Source organism: Copadichromis virginalis, linkage group LG4, assembly GCF_057382275.1.
Source record: "Copadichromis virginalis isolate Kocher_CV1m ecotype Utaka linkage group LG4, C_Virginalis_male_GT1.1, whole genome shotgun sequence".
NCBI classification, from domain to species: Eukaryota; Metazoa; Chordata; class Actinopteri; order Cichliformes; family Cichlidae; genus Copadichromis; species Copadichromis virginalis.
The window spans coordinates 10,655,070-10,674,746 of record NC_140621.1 but is presented as its reverse complement, the minus strand read 5'-3'; the positions used below and the strand labels follow the sequence as shown (position 1 = coordinate 10,674,746).

General features: G+C 43.0%; 1 protein-coding gene and 1 long non-coding RNA gene across 3 annotated transcripts in view; one reads left to right on the top strand and one right to left on the bottom strand.

The window, feature by feature from the left end:
* Positions 1-125: 125 nt before the first annotated feature.
* On the top strand, positions 126-8,340 carry LOC146710840 (GTPase IMAP family member 7). The gene is made up of 3 exons (XM_085453478.1): positions 126-248; positions 623-771; positions 6,171-8,340. The coding sequence occupies exons 1-3, from the start codon at positions 224-226 to the stop codon at positions 7,023-7,025; spliced, it is 1,029 nt and encodes a 342-aa protein (XP_085309604.1). The 5' UTR covers positions 126-223; the 3' UTR covers positions 7,026-8,340.
* The window catches only part of LOC146710838 (uncharacterized), a 47,828-nt gene continuing 34,450 nt past the window's right edge, over positions 6,300-19,677 (bottom strand). Inside the window, exons 1-8 of one of the 2 annotated variants that reach the window (XR_014920047.1) lie at positions 17,613-17,816; positions 13,394-13,598; positions 10,201-10,278; positions 9,403-9,577; positions 8,532-8,596; positions 6,817-6,987; positions 6,438-6,621; positions 6,300-6,363 (exon numbers count right to left, since the gene is read on the bottom strand). This is a non-coding gene — a long non-coding RNA (uncharacterized LOC146710838). Of the gene's footprint in view, positions 6,364-6,437; positions 6,622-6,816; positions 6,988-8,531; positions 8,597-9,402; positions 9,578-10,200; positions 10,279-13,393; positions 13,599-17,612; positions 17,817-19,677 lie in introns of those variants that run through there. The other variant, XR_014920046.1, reaches the window with a different exon arrangement.

Below are 19,677 nucleotides of genomic sequence, written 5' to 3'. Positions count from 1 at the left end.
TAAATTATTCCCCCCGAGTTAACAATTGTAAACTTCGGTGCTGACATCCATGCCCTGATGTGCGCATGGTGCCATCAACACTTCCCACAACAGATGGAGCTGTGTTCACCTCTGGCGGAGTGAACTTCAGTGTCAGAGGCAGGGCTGAGTCAGCCCGCAGGAATTAGGAAGTGTGTGTTTACGCCTGATTCAACGCTACATACGACAGCGAGCAGGAACAGAAATGTCAGCATCTGCTACACAGTCAGGTAGGTTTGATAAATTGTCTCGCATGTGGCGTTTCGGGGGCAGAAACCATGAAATAAGAAAGGAAAGTTAGGGGCGCGGCTCCTCCACGGTCGGTTTACGGGAAGCAGCAGCTGCAAAGGGCGCAGCCAGCTGAGGTGAAACGCTTCAAAGCTCAATGTAGCAGACGAGCTTACGACACGCACACCCGGCAAACAGGGTGGGCCTTATCTCTGTAAACAACTCGCACGATAAAGAGCAGACAGCTTATACATGGCAGTTATTTTGGGCTATAAGTGAATTTAAAAACTCGGTCCCTTTAAAGTGAGCACACTTCAGTGTATGAAATAAGTGCAGCGTGTCATGAAAACGTTTTTTTCTCTCTCTTGTTGAGCAGAGCTGAGGCTGGTGGTGCTGGGCCGGAGTGGGGCAGGGAAGAAGACTGCAATATGCAAAATCCTCGGCCTGCAAGACTACCAGCAGGACACAGATGATGATGCTGTCCAGGAGTGCAGCAAACACAGAGGGGAAGTCGCGGGCAGACAGGTAACAATAACTGACGAGTATGGACTGTGGTCCTTTATAAGTTCACCTGCTTATTTCTGAAGTCTGCATGTCTCTTTTGTGCTTTTGAAACATTATAGCCAGATGTTTACAAAATACAATACCTTAAAATATGAGTATAAATGTCAATAAAAAAACAAAAACTTTATTATCTATTAATGTGTTAATTTCCTAAACAGTTAACATTAATATCGGAGTACCCCAGGGTTCAATTTTGGGTCCTCTGTTGTTTTATGTTTTTTTTTTTTTTTTTTGGTTAACTTTTTTTTATAATGGTGGTCATTGAGACTCAGTGTCTCATTACATAAGAGGCCTGTTTCAGACAAAATTATTACAATTTAGATTAAATATGATTTAGTTTTAAGTTTAGTCTATAAAGTAATAATTTACCTACATTTAGTCCACCTACTGTAACCTGCCAGATGTATGTTCATAATATGATTATACAACAATCAGGCATAACATTATCACCACCTGCTTAATATTGTGTTGGTCCCCCTTTTGCTGCCAAAATGAGCCCTGACCCATCGAGGCACGGACTCCACTAGACCCCTGAAGGCCTGATCTAGCATCAAAATGTGAAGGGGGGAGGGCTCTATTGATTGTTCTTCTTTGTCCAGCACATCTCACGGATGCTTGATTGGATTGAGATCTGGGGATTTTGAAGCCAAGTCAGCACCTCAAACTCATTGTGCTCCTGAAACCATTCCTGAACCATTTTTGGTTGGTAGCAGGGTCCATTATCCGGCTGAAAGAGGCCACAGCCATAGTTAATACTGTTTCCATGAAAGGGTGTTCATGTTCTGTAACAATGCTTAGGTAGGTATGTCAAAGTAACCACATGGTTCGCAGGATCCCAGGTTTGCGTGTAAAACATTGGCCAAGGCGTCACACTGCCTCTGCCAGCTCACCTTCTTCCCACAGTGCATCATGAGCCTAGATGTTCCTAAGTTAAGGGATGCGCACGCAGCCAACCATCCATGTGATGTACAAGAAAATGTGGTTTATCAGACCAGGCTACCTTCGTCCATTGCTCCATGGTCCAGTTCTGGTGCTCATGTGCTCATTGTTGAAGCTTTTGGTGGTGGGCAGGAGTCAGGACCCACTAAAAACTGCCACGATCAAGGGATAATCAGTGTTACTCACTTCACCTGACAGTGGTTAAAATGTTATGCCTGATTGGTTTACAGCTACATGCTAAAATCAAGTAGCAGGTTGCTGAAGAACTGTCAGCTACAGTGGTGAAGACGACAAACTGACCATCAAATTCATGTTTGTCTTAATGTTTGCCATAAACCTGCCATTGACTGCAGATGAAAATTAGTCTGTGTGGCATATTTACATGAAGGATTTAAGGGCTTGTGTTAATATTTTAAACATATATGTTTAAAAACATATAAACATGATAAATATTAAGGATCCATTTCTGGTTGTTTTGGCGACACCAGTGGTTACAATGGTTAATAACAGAAACATGTTTGTGTGAAAGAAAATGTAACTCCTAATAAATTCTCTCTCTCTCTCTTCTTGTTAACGTGCTGCTGCTTAATCGTGCAGATGATAGATGCGGTCTGAATTTTGTCCAGTGGCATTTCCTGTAAACACCTTCTTGCATGTCGACATCACTGAATCCTCTCATCTGAAATGCAATCTGATGTACTCAGACGCAACAATGAGCACGAATGCATTTAAAAGCCAGTTTTGCAGTATTCATTTGAGTTTCTTACCTCACAGGAAAAAAGAAATGTGTGCTTAACCAACCAGGCACATTTAAATGATTAAGAAAACCCACAAAATTAAGCATGACTGGGTTTCAAAATTTTGCAAAAAAAAACAATAAGCAACTGTGAAACTCTCGGGGCGTATCTGCTCAAGGCTTTGGTTTACAGCGCTCGCACCAGCCAAAAGAAACTGAGCCAACAGACCTGGGTTTGTTTTAACGCGTTAGTTGTAAAATCATAGCCTTGTTATATGTACTCTATGGTGTGAAATCTTGATGCACACTGATACTAAATATATTCATCACTTTGCAGCTGTTGCTCTCATGTGGTCAACTATATATATAAAAAAACAAACAAATGTGGTTACTAGGCTCAGTAATTCTACCATTAGCCTTCACACCAAAGCAAAAACAAACACCTGAATCTGCTGGGTGGTCAATGCAGTTAAATTTGTTTTACAGCCTCCAAGGAAGGCAAAGTGGATGATACTAATAAATGTATCATCCACTGCTCATCTCTATTCATCTAACTTCTGTGATGCTCTAATGCTATTCTTTATTGATAAAATTCATAAAATACACTTAGACCTGGACCCTAATGCTCAATGTAGCTTCTCTGTCCTAACTTCTCCCCCTTCTCACTTCCTCTCTGTTTTTCAACTTCCATCCTTAGTTGATATTGCTGATCTCATCCATAAATCAAAGCCTTCTACCTGCCAGCTCGATCCTATCCCCACTGTCCTCGTCAAAGCCTGCTTACTCCCTCTCCTTCCCCTCATATCTGCTATTATTCACTCTTCACTCACCACTGGAACTGTTCCTGCTTCCTTCAAAGTTGCTGCTATTACCCCAATTCTGAAAAAAACTGGTCTAGATCCCAACAACTTTAATAATTTTCGTCCTATCTCCAATCTACCATTTCTCTCAAAAATCCTTGAAAAAATAGTTGCTTCACAAGTCCATCTTCACCTAACTGATAATAACCTTTATGAACAGTTCCAGTCTGGCTTTCGTCCTCTACATAGCACTGAAACTGCTCTTATAAAAATAACAAACGACCTTCTTATAGCAGCTGATTCTGGTCTCCTCTCCATCCTTATCCTTCTTGATCTGAGTGCAGCTTTTGACACCATCTCTCATCCCATTCTCCTTAGCAGATTAGCTTCTATTGGTCTCTCTCACACTCCACTAGCCTGGTTTAAATCATACCTATCTGACCGCACTCAGTTCATTCAATTAAAATCCTTCACTTCTCAGCTTTCTCCTTTATCCACTGGGGTGCCCCAGGGATCTGTCCTCGGGCCCCTTCTTTTCATCATCTACCTTCTTCCACTCGGACATATTTTTCGTAAATATAATATTCAGTTCCACTGCTACGCCGATGACACCCAGCTCTATCTCTCTACCAAACCTGACTCTACTCTTCCTCCACCCTCCCTCATCCTCTGTCTAGCTGAACTTAATTCTTGGTTCTCCTCCAACTTTCTTAAACTCAACAGCAATAAATCGGAACTTCTTCTGGTTGGCACTAAACGACTGCTATCCAGAATTAACAATTTCTCTCTCACCATCAATAACTCGCTGGTCCCTATCTCTCCCTCTGTGAAAAGCTTGGGTGTCATTCTCGATAGCACATTATCCTTTAACTCACATATCAATAATATTACACGTGCAGCATATTTCCAACTCCGTAACATTAATCGCCTCCGCCCCTTCCTCACACCTCACGCCACTGCCATTCTCATCCATAATCTTGTTATCTCTAGAATTGACTACTGCAACTCATTATTATTTGGCCTCACACAAAAATCTATCAACAAGCTCCAACGTGTCCAGAACTCTGCTGCCCGTATTATTACTAGGACTACCCACCACATCTCCCCAATCCTGAAGCAACTTCACTGGCTCCCGGTCAAATTTCGCATCCATTTTAAAATAATTCTGTATACATTCAAGGCTATTCATTCTCTCTCTCCACCGTACCTCTCTGACTTATTATAGATGAAGCTCCCATCCCGCTGCCTCAGATCTTCATCTTCTCTTTCTCTCTCTGTTCCCTCTGCTCGTCTGATCACAATGGGAGGGAGGGCCTTTAGCTGCTCTGCCCCTCGACTTTGGAATTCCCTACCCCCGGACCTCAGAAATATTAGTTCATTCTCTCTTTTTAAGTCCACCCTCAAAACTCATCTGTTTAAAATTGCCTATTCTTAAATTTCTGTATGTTTTAACTTTTATCTTCTATTTTTACCATTGTGTATATTTCCAGTTTTTATCTGTTGTACAGTGTCCTTGGGTGCTTTGAAAGGCGCTATTTAAATAAAATGTATTATTATTATTATTATACTGCTGTGAAATGCTTGCCTAGTGTAATTCTAATATAAGCAAACAAGGCAAGATACATTTATTAGTGTGAAGGAACTGCTGACAATGGACAAGGACAGGAGGATGAAGGGGAGGGAGATTAAGATATACACAGGCTGTAAATAAAAGATGGATGTAGCCACTGTGGTTGTGACCCACATTTTTTAATCTTAATTTTTTAACATTAGGGTTTGGCTTCCACCAATGTTTTGTTTTTTGTTTTTTTCCGAGTCAGAAGTGCCCGTATTAGGTCAAGATTGTGAATTTCTGTATCATAAGCTAATGCTAACAAGCTTGCTTGCCAACCTGCATCTGTAAACTGTATGAACAGAGATACTGGCTAATGCCTTGTAATAAACTAATAAAATACTCAAGTTTTACTAACCAAAACTGGAGTGCACACTTCTCGGACGGGCTGTGCCACACAGAAAGCTTTGTTATTTGTCAGATAAGCTATTAAAAACAGGCCAAAGGGCCACAAGCAAGAACTCAACTGACTAGCCTTAAAAAATTCAAATAGGTGGATTATACAAACATACAATTGTTATAAGGATGTGAATAAATGTTTGAGACCAAAACTGTTTTAGCTGTAAATGTGTTATTTTCATTTCTGAGTCGAGTATTTTAACAGCAGAGGATCGACTCGCTTTTGGAGCCAGCCTCAAGTAGTAATTTGAATTAGTTGTGTTTGAGCCCTGAGATTTGTTCCTTGGTTCCATAGCTTTCACTGGTAACAGATTGATCCATAAATCTGTGTTAAACTGGCTTCTGCAATTCAAATTCTGACATCCAAGAACAATTTACAGGTCAAAGGGAGCTAGCAAACTGCAGGTTGTAGTAACTTTCAGTGGATCAGCAGAACCACTGATGCTAACATGTAGTGGATTCTGTAAGGCTGTAATATTAGGGTTTGCTATAGAGTTAGTGTATTATTAAGACAAGAGTAAGTCCTAAACACACTTATAGATAAAGATGCAAAGGTATCTCAACAGTGCAGTCCAATGTAGTTCAGTCTTTTCATATTTTTTCAGTGCTTTTGTTTCCAACATGAAAAATGTGTTCAGTAAATCTCTGAATTTACTGACTTTAATCCTTATAAAAGTGTAAATATCCATGAAATTTGTGAAGAAATTTTGGAATTGCCATGCACACACAGACTGAACTTCATTCACGTAGTGAGTTCAGTTTAAGAATACCAAAGTAAAAAAAAAAATCTTTGTAAATAAGACATTTTTTTAAACAGGTGCATTGTAATCAATTGTAATTGCTTTTTCTTTATGCTTCTGTCACGTCTCTGCAGGTGGTGATAGTCTCTAGTCCAGCCTGGTACGGTTCAGGTTGTAACTCAGAGGAAAGAAGAAATTACATTTCTTCCTTCATTGCCTCATCCAGCCCTGGACCACACGCCTTTCTGCTCTGTGTCCCAGCAAACCAGCCGGCTGATGAAGAGGCCAAGGCACTGGATGTCCTGAAGAAGCTCTTTGGTTCCTCTGCTGTAAGCAGAAATACCATCATACTCTTCACCCACACAGATGTGCTGGATGAGGACGAGCAGCTGGAAGAATACCTCGTCACATGGCGAAAGGACCTAATGGAGCTGGTGGAGAGATGTGGAGAGCGCTACCACACCCTGGAAGCCCGCAGTGGAGAACAAGATGGAAGGACATCGGTGGAGGAGCTGCTGGAGAAAGTCGAGCAGGCAGTTATGAAGAGTGGGGGTTTACACTTTAGCTGCCCTCTGTACCAGGAGGCTGAGGAAAGGGTGAGAGAGAGGCAGGCAGAGATAGTGAGACAAAGAAGAGAGGAGCTGAATGACCAGGTGTCTCCCACAGACTCCCAACTGGAGAATGAGGAAGAATTGGAAGAGGTCCGCGAAGAAGCAGAGAGGAGCATAGGTGACCTGAATGTGGATGTAGATAGCATTTTTCCCTCTACTGATGTTTCACCTTCCACCTCTGCTCCGTCTTTCCTCGGGGGCTTGTGGGAAAAGCTGACTGGGTGGATTAGGTGGCTGTCCTCTCTGGTGAGAAGGGAGTCGCTGCTGGGGTCACTGGTCGGCCTGTTCGTGGGAGGGACGTATGGAGGTATGGTTGGGGCCACTGTGGGGTCTGTGGCTACTGAAGTGGGGCGAAGAAAAACAGAGAAAACTAAATGAGAAGCAATCTCATGTTTAAGTTGCACCTTAAAGCCACTCTACTGTGTTCCACAAACCACTGTATTACTGGGCTGTGGGCTTACCCACTAACACAAAATAACATGTTTCCCTGATTACAAATAATGCTTTATAGATCAGTTTTAACCCGTAAATAAGGACAATTATTTACGGGTTTGCTGGATTTGAAAAATCTTTCGGCTGGTATGTTCTCAAATGTAACTGCCGCTGTCTTTTTTGCTAGCTTAGTATTCAATATTGTCGGCATGACTCAGATCTTTGCCTCTTTCTGTACTTCAAGTACATGAAGACGCCATCTCGTCTGTAAACAAACCACTGAGTGGTAGCGAAAACTTGTCTTCCATGCAAACTGTGGGAGACTGCAGCAGTTTGCTGTAACCAAAGTAATCAGAGGTTTTCAGTGGAGCACTGGACACACCTTATTTCAACTAGTGATAGCACGCAACCTTCTGCAGCCACTTGCCAATTGATCAGGGAATGCACATTTTTTTCCTAAAGACCGTTAGTTATCAGCTGGTTGTGGAGGCCTCTGTGACTGGGACCTAACAGAGCATCCGAGATGTCCTGATGAATGCAGCTTTCTAACCAAGCTTGCTAGCAGTGTTCTTTTTTTTTCACGTTGGCAAATAGTTGGTTCTTGACACAGTGAAAAGACACATAATAAAATTTATTTGGGGGTGGCTGGTTCTGTCCAACTTGCCTTTCCTTTTAGCTCTATTTTTGATCTCCATCAGCTTCTGAGGAAAATGTCAAACTTTTAAGCTGCTGTGTTCACAAGCTAGTTTCTGACTTTGCTGTGTTTGTTTGTGTTTTCCCCTCCCTTTCCCCTCCCTTCCTCTGTCAATGAAAAAAGTCAGCGAAAACGTAAAAATCAACAAGCTTAAAAGAGTTGACCTAGAGTGCAGAGCTAGCGCTACACTAGCTCGTCAAACTAACTGCATCTAAACCCATTACTGTGAAAATTTTGAATATCCTTTTAACTTTCCTATAAAAAGGATATCATACAACAGCCAAATCGATTATTCATAACCTTGCAAGCAGCTCGTCCTTATGAGTGGACTATTACTGATCTCTAAAGAAATTATTTATCATTAAGTAACAACTCCTGAACCTGTTTTATGCTTTTTAGAGAGGGCACAGGGAAGGCTTGAAACACTTTTGTTAGGAGGCAATACCAAGAAGAATCCACAAGGTGGTGACATTGACCTTTATATAGAAGTTTGAAGTTTTCTGAGGTGAACTGAAAGATAATCATTTACTGCCTACCAAGCAAATAAAAGCTGCTGTTTTAAGTACACTCCAGTGTGATTTTTTTTTAATCTGAAGTGATTGTTCTTCACAGAGATGAGCTGTGGTTACTTGTAGTATGTATGTGTTCTCTTGAGATGCTTTTCTACAATGGCTTCTACCATACAGCAGCACACAATGGCTTTGACACGGCAGTAATTGACACTCTTGCTTAAACCGTCCATCATGGCCCGTCCTTACATCTCTCTTGTTCGCTGTTGCCTCTTGGTCTCTCTAAGCTGCCGGCGGCTCTGCCTCAGGAGCAGCTAGGCGTTTCCGAATGTGGGTGGTCCGGCCAGGGTGGGAGGGAGAGAGCAAGGCAGGGAGAAAAAGGGAGAGAGAGAGAGAGAGAGAGAATTAGCCCGGCTCTCATGTTTCCCAAAAAGAGAGGAGAGGGAGGGAAGGACAGGAGAAAGAGAGAGTGAGTGAGAAGCAGTGAGAGAGAGAGCAAGAGTCAAAGGGAGAGAACAAGCTCTGGGACTACATCTGTCTTCCAGATGTGGCCTCCTCTTGTCTGAAACGGGGAGGAAAAAAAGGTTTTAAAAGTACAGGAAAATTAGTGCTAAACAGTTTTTTATTGTTAGGGATTACACATACAGTACAGACTACAGCATACAGCACCAACTTCAGAACCCACTCACCAGGATATGCTTCTTTTCCCCCCTGCTTTATGAAACTGCACGCTAGACTCCTTCAAGTTAATGTATATGAAAGAACACCTGTCCAAATATTATTCAGTCTTAGTGGATACACACCACGGATAAGGCAGAGAGCGCGGAGACGGAGTTGGAAGTCTGGAGAAAAATTTATGAAAATTTTTTGGGAGTGTAATTATTATTATTTTTTTTTTGTTTTTCCAGAAGGATGTGGCGTACATAAGTATCTCAGTTCAGTAGCACTAATCAAGACCAGTTCCGTAGCTTGTGACGGCGGCCAGTATTAACTCTGGAGGATGAGACCTCACTGGGACAGAGAGGGGAGCTGATTTGTGCCTGTATGAAAAAAGCAAAAAGCCCCCAAAAAACAAGCAAAACATGTGAGGGGAATCAGCAGCGAGCCGTCATTGACTCACAGGCGGTAACTTCTCTGCTCCTCTCCCTCACGGCAAAAATGTTGCTGCGAGGGCCCTGCGGTCCCCCGTCGGATCCAGTCTGGTGGTGGTAATGGTGGTGGTGGTGGGGGAGGGCAGTCCGCTGTGAAGACACGGACGCCCGCAATATTTTTTTGTTATCATCGCGCCCCATGGCCTGGAAAAAGACAGCAAACCAAAGGAAAATAAACAAGATGACACACTCTTTCCCCTCACAGCACAAGGCCGTCCTTCTTCTTCTTCTTTTTTTACAGGAACAGCGCACGACCATTATGGCAAGTGGTTAAACATGTTTAAAATTTTATTTAGTTTTTTTTAATTTACAAATAAATATGACTGTTTGCCAGATTGTAACTGGAAGAATTTGTGGGTAAATAAAACATTCTAAATATATTTGACAAAAAAGCAAAAATAATTTAAGGTAATTTAGCTCTAATAGCTGGAAAGAAATAAAGTAGTACAGCAAAATTATAATAATATAACGTTCGGATAAAATAATCACACGAGTTCACAGAGGCTGTAAATCAGCTGAGTGCTTTTTAACCCACCAATCTTTTTCCTTTTTTTTTTAAACAGTGTGACCTCAGGAACTATCTTTCTATCTGAGGGCTGTTTTTGTGTGCCGGCATGCAGGGCTGAGGCAGCGAGCGGTGTCCGACTGCCGGCTCGCTCTCCTCCTCCTCTCTGGGTGTGCTCGCTGTGAGCCCTCTCATCTTTTTCCCATTAGTGCTGTTTTCATGTTCCTTCCTAGCGTGAGCATGTGTGGCTGCGATTGTTTACCAAGCAGTGCTCGCCCCGTCCGACTGTGCGTCTGTGTCTGTGTGTGTCCAGCGGGGAGTATTCGACAGCGGGTCCAGACTATGATAGGAAATAATCATTAAACAAAGAAGAAGAAGAAGAAGAAAAAGTTATGTGATGCTTCATTTAATTATTTCTACATTTTAAAATGTAATTACTGCAGTGTTAGAAATTAATTTTAAAGTGTTTAAATATGAAATGTAAAATTTTAAACAGTGAGTCCAGACTTTTTATTTTTCTTATGTTAGCTTTAAAATTCACCAGATGTTTTTTGACTGATTTCTAACATTTTACATATTTTCCAAACGCTTCTTTTTTAAAAATCATTTAGTCACATTTGTATTTAAACCATTTAAGCTGTGATTTATTACTTTTTACTAACTCTTACAAACTTAGTATTTTGTAGGTAGTTACAGTGAGCCGTCTGACACTATACTCATCAGCTATGCAATCTATTATCAAAGTCTTCCCACTCGGCCCTGCCTGTGGGCACATATTTGGGGAGCTATTTTGGAGTATTACCTAAATTAATTCAAATTTAAATGGTCAGAGCAGACTTAAAACATTTCATGTGATCAGCTGTCAAAGGTGCCTAAAGTGGTTGATCATTGTCTCTCAAAAATAAGGTTTAAAAAGGATTTCTCAAAGTTTTAAACTCTCTGAGTACCATGTCTCTCTCTGCCATTACAGACTGCTCTACTAACTGCAGTACATGAATATAGGCATTACTGAAAATCTCAAATATGGCTTATAAACATTTTTTTAAACTAGTTGAAATTTTATATCCAATAGCTACGGGATAATTTTTCCCACCAATTATTTTTTGAAATGCATGAATTAAGGCTGTGCACTTAAATATGAGAGAACCTTCATGAATGTCAATTAGTAACACTTCATACCAAAACTGCTTTGAAAACCAAAAAAGAAGAAGAAATTAAAATGGCAGAAATAACATGGAAGACAAAGATGAGCTATTAAAAAAAGAGCATGGATGTCCTTTCTCCTAAATTTGAAACACTGCTGAAAATAGAAAAGCGTCTGTGCACTATTTCCCAGATGAAGTGGAAACTCAGAAATAGAGGCAGTGCAGCTGACACGAAGCAGCTCCCATCCATGATCTGACCATAAAGGACCTCCAGCGCACAGAACAAGGTGTCAGCACAGACAGGAAGAAGAAGGAAAGGGAAAAAAAACTACAACAAGAAAGAAGCCCCCCAGATGATATGAATACAAAATCACACACAGCTGCTGAGGTTAGGGCTCTGATGGACACACACACACGCATGAATGCACACCAAAGCTTCTGCACGTGTACGAGCAGCTGACTCGAGCGGGAGGACAGCTCGGCGAATCGGCCGGAACGAGAGCCACCCCTCGTCCCCTCCGGCCTGACCCGAGCCTCTTCGCCCACACCCCCCTCCAGATGTGACAGAGGAAGATGTCCTGTGCGGACAGCGACTGGAGACGGGAGAAAGAGGAAAAGGGCTGAGACTCGGATGTGCGGTCTGGTTCAGGTTTGTACGCCCCGCCGGCATCCGTCTGTTAAAAGAGAACTTCCCAATATGGTCGCCACATTTGAGTCATTTATTTTCACTCGTACAACCTTAACATACGTTCTGACACTTGGATGCCAAAAAGGCACTGGGGCTTAACTAATACCCCGTGGCAACATGTCAGAATCGGATGACGATAAATGAGTTCCAGTTTGACTCAGTTCGCTTGCCAAGGGACAGATAAACAGCTAGTAGGAGGGTAAGGTCACGGGCTCGTGTGTCTTACAGGCGTGCGGATAAGCCTACTGTTGGGACACTTCAAAGGGAATCTATGGCATGACGGGAATGGTGCAAAAAGGATGACAATCAGAATGAGAAAAGGGGTGAAGTGAGCTATTAAAGCGCACTGCAGGAGGCCACGTTTGCAGGAGGATGAGCTTTAGGGAGCGAAACATCGCGGGATGAAAGAAGCAGAAAAGCCTGAGCTCTGCTGGTGTGACAGCTCTGAGGAGTTAGCGGCCTCACGCTGCACCTCCTGCAGCAGATGGGCTTTGAGGATTGCAGGAGGGGTTGGAGGGGGGCTTCAGTCAGAGAAGAAGACAACTCACTACGCGGAGCTGCGGTGCGGGTGTTAGATGGCCCCTGAGCGTCACCATAATTGATGGATAGTGTGGTCCACATTAAGTGACATGCGCCGTTGGCTGTAAGTGGGTGCGATGATTGGGGGCCTTTTTGAAGCTGGGGCCGCGGGCTGTGTTTGAACCGTCAACAGAGACCCCTATTCTCTGTAAAGGACACCAGCCTGTGGTTTGGTCGCAGCCTCGGCACAGGCCAAGCACACACACACACACACACACACACACACACACACACACACACACACACACACACATTATCCTTCAGTAGTATTATTGGGTTCTGGGGGAGGTGACTGTATTATTCCTGCTGCAACACTGACTTAATTCAAGGCAGATCTGACCCCGGCTCGTTCTCCTCCACTTCTGCTCTATTGGATCAAGTCTTAATCCTCCCTCCACCACATGAATGGGAGACGCAAAGAGGAGCTGCACTCGCTCCTGCCACGTACATCAAATGTCACTCAGGTCCATATGCTGTCATGCAGCTTATGATGGGTATCGGCGTGTCATATGAAAGCTAGAGGAGCTTAATGGAGGCCTAGAAAGACCAGAGCTGGAGACAGATACTCTGGGAGATTGGAGCCACAGCTCGCATTGATACAATGCGTCGTCCAAACCTGGATTTGATCTTCTGTGGCCTCGGTTGGTTTTTTTTGTAGGTTTTTTGTTGGGTTTTTTTTGCAGATGCATACACATCCTCCGCCAGGAAAAAGCCAGGGGAGCTGGCCCGTGATACCACTTCAGAGTCGAGGCGCACAAAACAATCTCTAAATAGGAGCGTCTCAGGAGGCACTTTACAGTAAGCTATGACTAACAAACCCAAAGCACCTCAAAACAACGCTGGGAAAGATCCAGCTTCCGTCGAGGCAACACGAGCTCCCGCTTCTCAGCCAAACACATAATAACTCCTGCTCAAGGGCCCGTTTATTGTCATATCTTTTCAAAGTGACGCCAAACCCAAAACACACTCCACTCACACACGGCCTTGAGCTAACAAGGGATGTAGGCGAGGCTTTTTAGGGCTTTTCCAGCGACTGAGCTCACCAGACAGCCGATTGCGGGGGTCGACGGGTTTTTTGGTGCGTGTAGCGGTCCAGCTCTCACGCAGGGGAGACGCAGAGGCCCTCAGGGCGGTGGGCGCCCCCGGAGCAGACGTGCCCTTCAATCTCCATCTGAAATGAGAGACAGGCCATTGGTGCGCAGGGATGGGCCTCTGATTTGTTCTGTGGTCCCTTTGAAACCATGCATCCTGCAGAAGAGAGGAGGGAGAGAAACAGGGAGTAAACATGACAGGCAGGATGAAGGGAAAAGTAAGATTAAGATGTGCAGCTGCAGTGGCTTTACTTCAGCCCAGAGAGGGCAGTGGAATCAATGTGGAAATGATAAGACAGCGAGGAAAAAACTGGGGATACCCCGCACGCACTAACTTTGGTTCTGTGTCTTTTCAACACAAAAAAGTAACATGATCTGTCAAAGGGAAAGAATACGAGCGGCTATTTTAAAATCAAGGATTTCAACGTCAAATAACAAATCGATCGTGTTTCTGAACGCTACAAAGGAACTAATTCAATGTCAGATGAACAGTGATCAAAGAAAATGCAGAGTCCCTCCCGTACCATACACATATACAAATGTGTTTTAGTTTGTGCATGGTTTGTGCTCAGTCATAGATCGACGTGGTGTGGTGGGGGGGCAAATCGTGAGAGAAACAGACAGATTGTGGTGGCTTTGATGTGCGCTCAGAGCTCAGTCAACAGAATACATGCTAGGTGGAAAGAACAAAAAAAAGCAGTATCATAGGACAACTGTCTCTCTGCAAACCACTACAGTGGGACGAGTGCGCGTGTGTCTTTCTGGCCTGCGCACACTCAGTCATGTGCGCAGGCTATCAAGTTGTCGATCAAGAGGAGCGATGAAGCAGAGAGAAACGTTTTCTCTCACATCCTCAAGGAGGGCAGACGACTGACACACACTTAAAGGGAAACAAAACAGCCCCCACCACATCTAAATCCTGTTGTATTCTCTTCTCCTCAGAGGAAACTCGTGTGATCAGATCTCCGCCACCAATATGTTCCCCATATGTCTAAATCCAGCCGCCATTTCTTCCCCCTTTTTTTCAAGAAATTTGGTTTTCGGGGTTTATGTGTGTTTATCTGCACTGTGCATCGTTCGTATTAAGGGGGTCTTTGTCTGTCCTTTTGTGAAAGCTGACAGCTCGTCACTTAGCACTGAATTGATGCGTTGCTTTCACATAAGCACGCACGCACAAAGACACACAGCAGTGTTAGAAAAACAGGCATAAATCTCTAGTTCAGAGCCCGTGTTACCCCCTTTTTTTTTCAGCAGAAAAACCTGAGTGCTCCTTTCCGACCGCAAGCTACCTTACTCTAATGGGCTCATTTAGACAAATTTATTTTGCCCCATTTCACTCTGTTATATATATTGTTAAATAGACTGGCATTTATGTAGAGCTCTTCTGCTATTTTTAGGCTTTCAAAATGTTTTTACACTACAAGCCAAATTCATTCAAATTCAGTCATATTTTCATGCAATTCAAATGTAGCAAATGTTTCAAATGTATCGACTCTCTGAATATTTTAATCAATATCTATTACATACTTTGTATTTTTTCCAAATTAGTTGAGATACTCAGAATGTGTAGAAAAGACAGATGAAAGTGAAGCTAATGTGGAAGTCTCTTAAACCTGCATTGTTGCTAGTGGTCAGTAGGGGGCGACTCCTCTGGTGGCAGATTGTGTAGAAAACTATTAGAAAATTAAATTTTCACCTTATTTATGGCCCTTCTAAATTAATTTGTAGTCTTAAGCAATAATTACAAGTTTCAGTGACTATGAATTTCATTTTATCAATTATGGTTCCATTCAGAGTAAAATAAATAATAAAACAGAGGATTCTTTAAGTTTTGGCTACTTTTTGATTGACAGCTCACTTCAGTATGAGAGATTGTTTCTTTACTTTTTCTCAGGCAGATCCACCCCCTGAAAAAAAAATGAAATGAAATAAGATAGTCACAGACAAACTGCTCATCTCGAGTCCACAAACACACAGGTGGCGTCACCTTTCATATACAGTTCATGGACCTCACTTAACTACCTTCTTGTGGGACAGCGCCAGTGCCCTTGGGTGGGAATCTCTGGCATAGGCCCGGATTTGACTTGTGGCTTAGCAGTGCAAACAGATCGTGCCGATATGAAGCCCATCGAGCAAAGTCAGTGTTTTTTCAATCTAAATTCCAAGATTACTTCACTTTTAAGCACAATGCCAGACCCCAGTCACAGCCAACATCTGAATACATCATCACTCACTGAAATATTACAGACATCAGAAACTCACTCGCAGCATGGATTTAACAAAAAAAAAGGGATTGTAATCACACGGCCCATCTCATAATTAACGGATGCTATGACTCAACTTGGTCACAGCATGGTAATTACCTCAGGAGGCTGTCATATTTATTTAACTAGGAAGCTAAGACTGCTGAAGTCCAGCCATGTCATATGTTAGATCGTGTCAGATTGAAACCATGACACATTAAGCTGATTTCCCCCCCTCCTTCCTCTCGCTCTGTTGCACCAGGGTGGTCCTCACTCTGGCTCCGGCCTCGTTAGTGTGTGTGTGTGGTGTGTTTTCAAGACTGTCACAACAACATGACCCCCAGAACATTTCAAACATACACACACTAATTCTGCTCAGACACGGGCATCTTGCGTTTCCAAATCTGCACACATGCACGCACACACCACAAAACCTCTGTCCTGGCTGCAGGGATAGAAACAACAATGCTGCCTTTGACACTGACCCTAACCTCCAGTCCATCCCTCCACCCCCCCAAAGCCCTCATCGCCCTCCCACGTCCCCCAGGCCTAGCGCTGGCCACAGGGCCGAAAATGCGATTCAGGTGCAGGACTCTGCTGTTTCCAATTAGTGGGGTATAAATTAGAATCACTCTCCCCTGTCCTCTATCCAAACATTGCTGTCTCTTCATCCTTGTCGACCCTACACACTTAACTCTGCCTCTGACCTCCCGCCTGTATCACTCTGAGACATAAATTCACTTCCTTTATGGCTCTTGTCGGCAACCTCTGGACTCCTCTAACTCATGCTCAACGCTGTTAATGTGCAGTGCATTTGGTATAAAACCCTCCATTTTCAGTCAATGAGAGTATAAATCCCGAGCCATATATCTGACTTTGAAAGGAATATAACTTCTGGTTTTACTGTACTGTCTGGTTACTGTAACTGAGATATTTCACAGAAGACAAGGACATGCCCTGACATATGCACTCCACATTGCAGCAAGGCACGCTCTGATAAGGTTACAGAGAGATTCAGTTAACTTGTGAGAGGAAATGTAGACTTATTCCTCGACTTATTAGACAGTGTGTTTGCGAGCTTTTTCCTCCACAGGTCAGTCTGTTAAACTGAGTGTTATTATTCCAGGGCAGAGAGATCAGCTGCAGTGTAGCCAAGTAGGACCTGAGGTCACTCTGGTACTGAGAGTTCACATCTGTTCAAATAAATCCTCCACTGTGCCATCAGCAGTAAAAACACACACATGCAAGCTGCAGCAGAATGTAACTAAGCACATTTAGAAGAAGAAATCTCAGGCATACAAGCACATTTTGGTTAATATATTTGTTCACATATTTGCTTGGTGGCTTTGGACAGTGGAAATGTGATTTTATGCTAGGCTACTTGTTGTCCACAACAGTGTGTAATTGAGAGGTTTAGTAAAACTTATTCTGAACAACCTTTCAGTCCCACAAAAATATTTTTTGGACAATATAGTTTAAAACATATGCATAATGCTGATTTATATGATCAGCAGAACACAAGAAAACAGGTCAGCAAGTCAACAGGGAATACACTGTTAGCTAAGAGTAGCCTAATGGATAAACGGTAATAGCTAGCTAAAAATTAAGAGAGGATGAGAGAAAATGTTACATATTGCAAAAGCATGAAATTAATAAAACTTCAGAATATAAAACTTAAGAGACTGATATCAAGTAAACAGGGGAACTGCTGAAAGTGTTCAGCTAAGCTAAGTTAAAACTGTTAGCTATTAGCAATAGCTAAATAGCTGACATTAGCACATAAAAAGGTAATGGCTAAAAGTAACAGATAAACTACTGAAACAGCTAATATTACTGGATTTTGGTGTAAATGTGAACAATTAATAAAAGAGCTGAAAGAAAAACAGGATAGGTAAATGAGCTCGGAGGTAAATAAAACAGTAACATACCAATTATTATGCCAAATACTGCATTAGTACTCATAATCCAATAGGACAGTGTGTCCATCACTTATAACAATTCATCATAAGGTTGATATTTTAACCATTTCTTGCTAATAATACTAAATAAAAAATATATTTTTCTATCCAGAACTGTCACAAGTAACAAATCCCAGCACTGCATACACGTGGAATACACACGCTAACACTTTGGCACACGCTTTCTCTCAAAGTACACGACACCAAGAAAAAATAAAGAAAAATAACAAGCAAGCACCATGATAATATTTCATCATTCACTTTTTTTTTTACATTCCTGACTTTGGCACCTGTCATGTGTGTGGTTTTTATTTTTTATTTTTACAAGCTCAGGCTGCTGTTACAGAGAACACAGCACGCAGGAGCGAGGAAAATTTACAGAGCGTGTCCTCTCCGGGCCGTGCAGTGTTCACGGGGATCAAATGCTCCCAAGGTGTGGAGTGTGTGTGTGTCTATATAACTCTACATTTCTCTCCACTGCCACTATACCAGCACCAGAGCTGCTGCCCCCGCCTTTTACAGAGCCCAGGACCTCAGTGTGCCCTCTGAGTTTTCTCTTTATGAGCTCTAGTTCATCCTTCGACTTGCAGAGAAAACAAGAGCTGCACAGGCTTTTATAGGACTCCTGGGGAATACACAAAGAAAAAATAAATAAATAAAAGAGCAAAGTTTTTAGCAGGCAGTTAGAGGCTTCTGCACTGTGAAGGATGACTGATAGAAGAGGCTGAAGTGTTGGGTGAAGGATTAAACACAATGTTACCCCCATTTACCGCAGCCTCTGACCTTCAGCTGGCCAGATGATGATAGAAAAATGCTCCAAAGAGACAAAGCGAACCAGATGAAGATGAAGAGAAATAAAAGGCAGCCACAAGAAGGGTGTGAACTTTCCCCCACCAACACGAGCTCACTTTTGTGGGCTCCCTCCTCCACGGGGAGTACCCAAGATAAACAAGCCTGTTCCTCTAACACCTTTCACCTCTCCTCCTGACCTCAGTTCATCCCACCTTTTTCACTCATCTCTGGAAAACGTTCTCCCCTCCACTCCTCTTTGTTACTTCCTTTCTCCCCGTCCGTCCAGATGTTTGGCCCAGTGGCAGCAGCAGCAGCAGCAGCAGTGAGAGCGAGGACCCGGGGCTACGCGGTGGGGATCTCCAGCAAGGATTGGAATGCTGACCCTCTATCCATCTCCATCAGTGGAGACGGATTTGTTTGACTTGAGATGTGATTGTGTTTTCTCTTCCCCACACCTGCCGCTTCCTCTGAACCATGCTCCCACCCACTCACCCACCCATTCTTCCTTGGACCCTCGCGATCAATTGCTTTAACTTGGCAAAACACTCGTCCAGCTGCTACTGCTTTTCCACATCTTTTATATTTTCTCTTACGCGGCCGGCCTGCCAAGTAAGAGTTGCAGTCGCATCACAGCAAGTTGGCGTTTTGACAGATATTTGAATCCAATGAAGTCATGAACTGGAGCGGTCCACTGACAGTTCCTGTCTCTTTCTTCTGTTTGTTGTCACATGTGCTTTGATTGACTGTAGTGAAAGCAGGCCTCTGGGGGAGTAGTTTCATTATCAGAGGCTGCTCATGTGGGATCTGCATAAAATAATAAACCTCCTCTGTCTTGTGATGGTGTTCTCTTCCCACCCGGAGCTGAGCAGGCATTGTGACTTTCAACAAACTGTGGTTTCTTGCAGATCAAACATTCCTCTTGTTTTTGAATTTATCATGCGGCAAACCCGCCCTCATTAGTCAATGGCACTCAGCAAGTTGTAGCGTTTAATTCCGCGGGGCCGCCCAAACTTATCACCCTTCATTTCAACATGGTGGGCTGCCCTGTTGCTGAAACCCTCTCAAGCGGTTCCAGACATCTGACAACAGCCACATTTATTTATTGACTTCATTTCGCTTACAGGGCAGCCTTTACAGCTCCCTTGAGTGATACAGAGTTAATGTAGAACTGTTCATTGCTCGTGAGTGTTTTTTCACTCCTCCTCCTCTACCGCCACCTCCTCTCCTTCCTTTTTAAACTGTT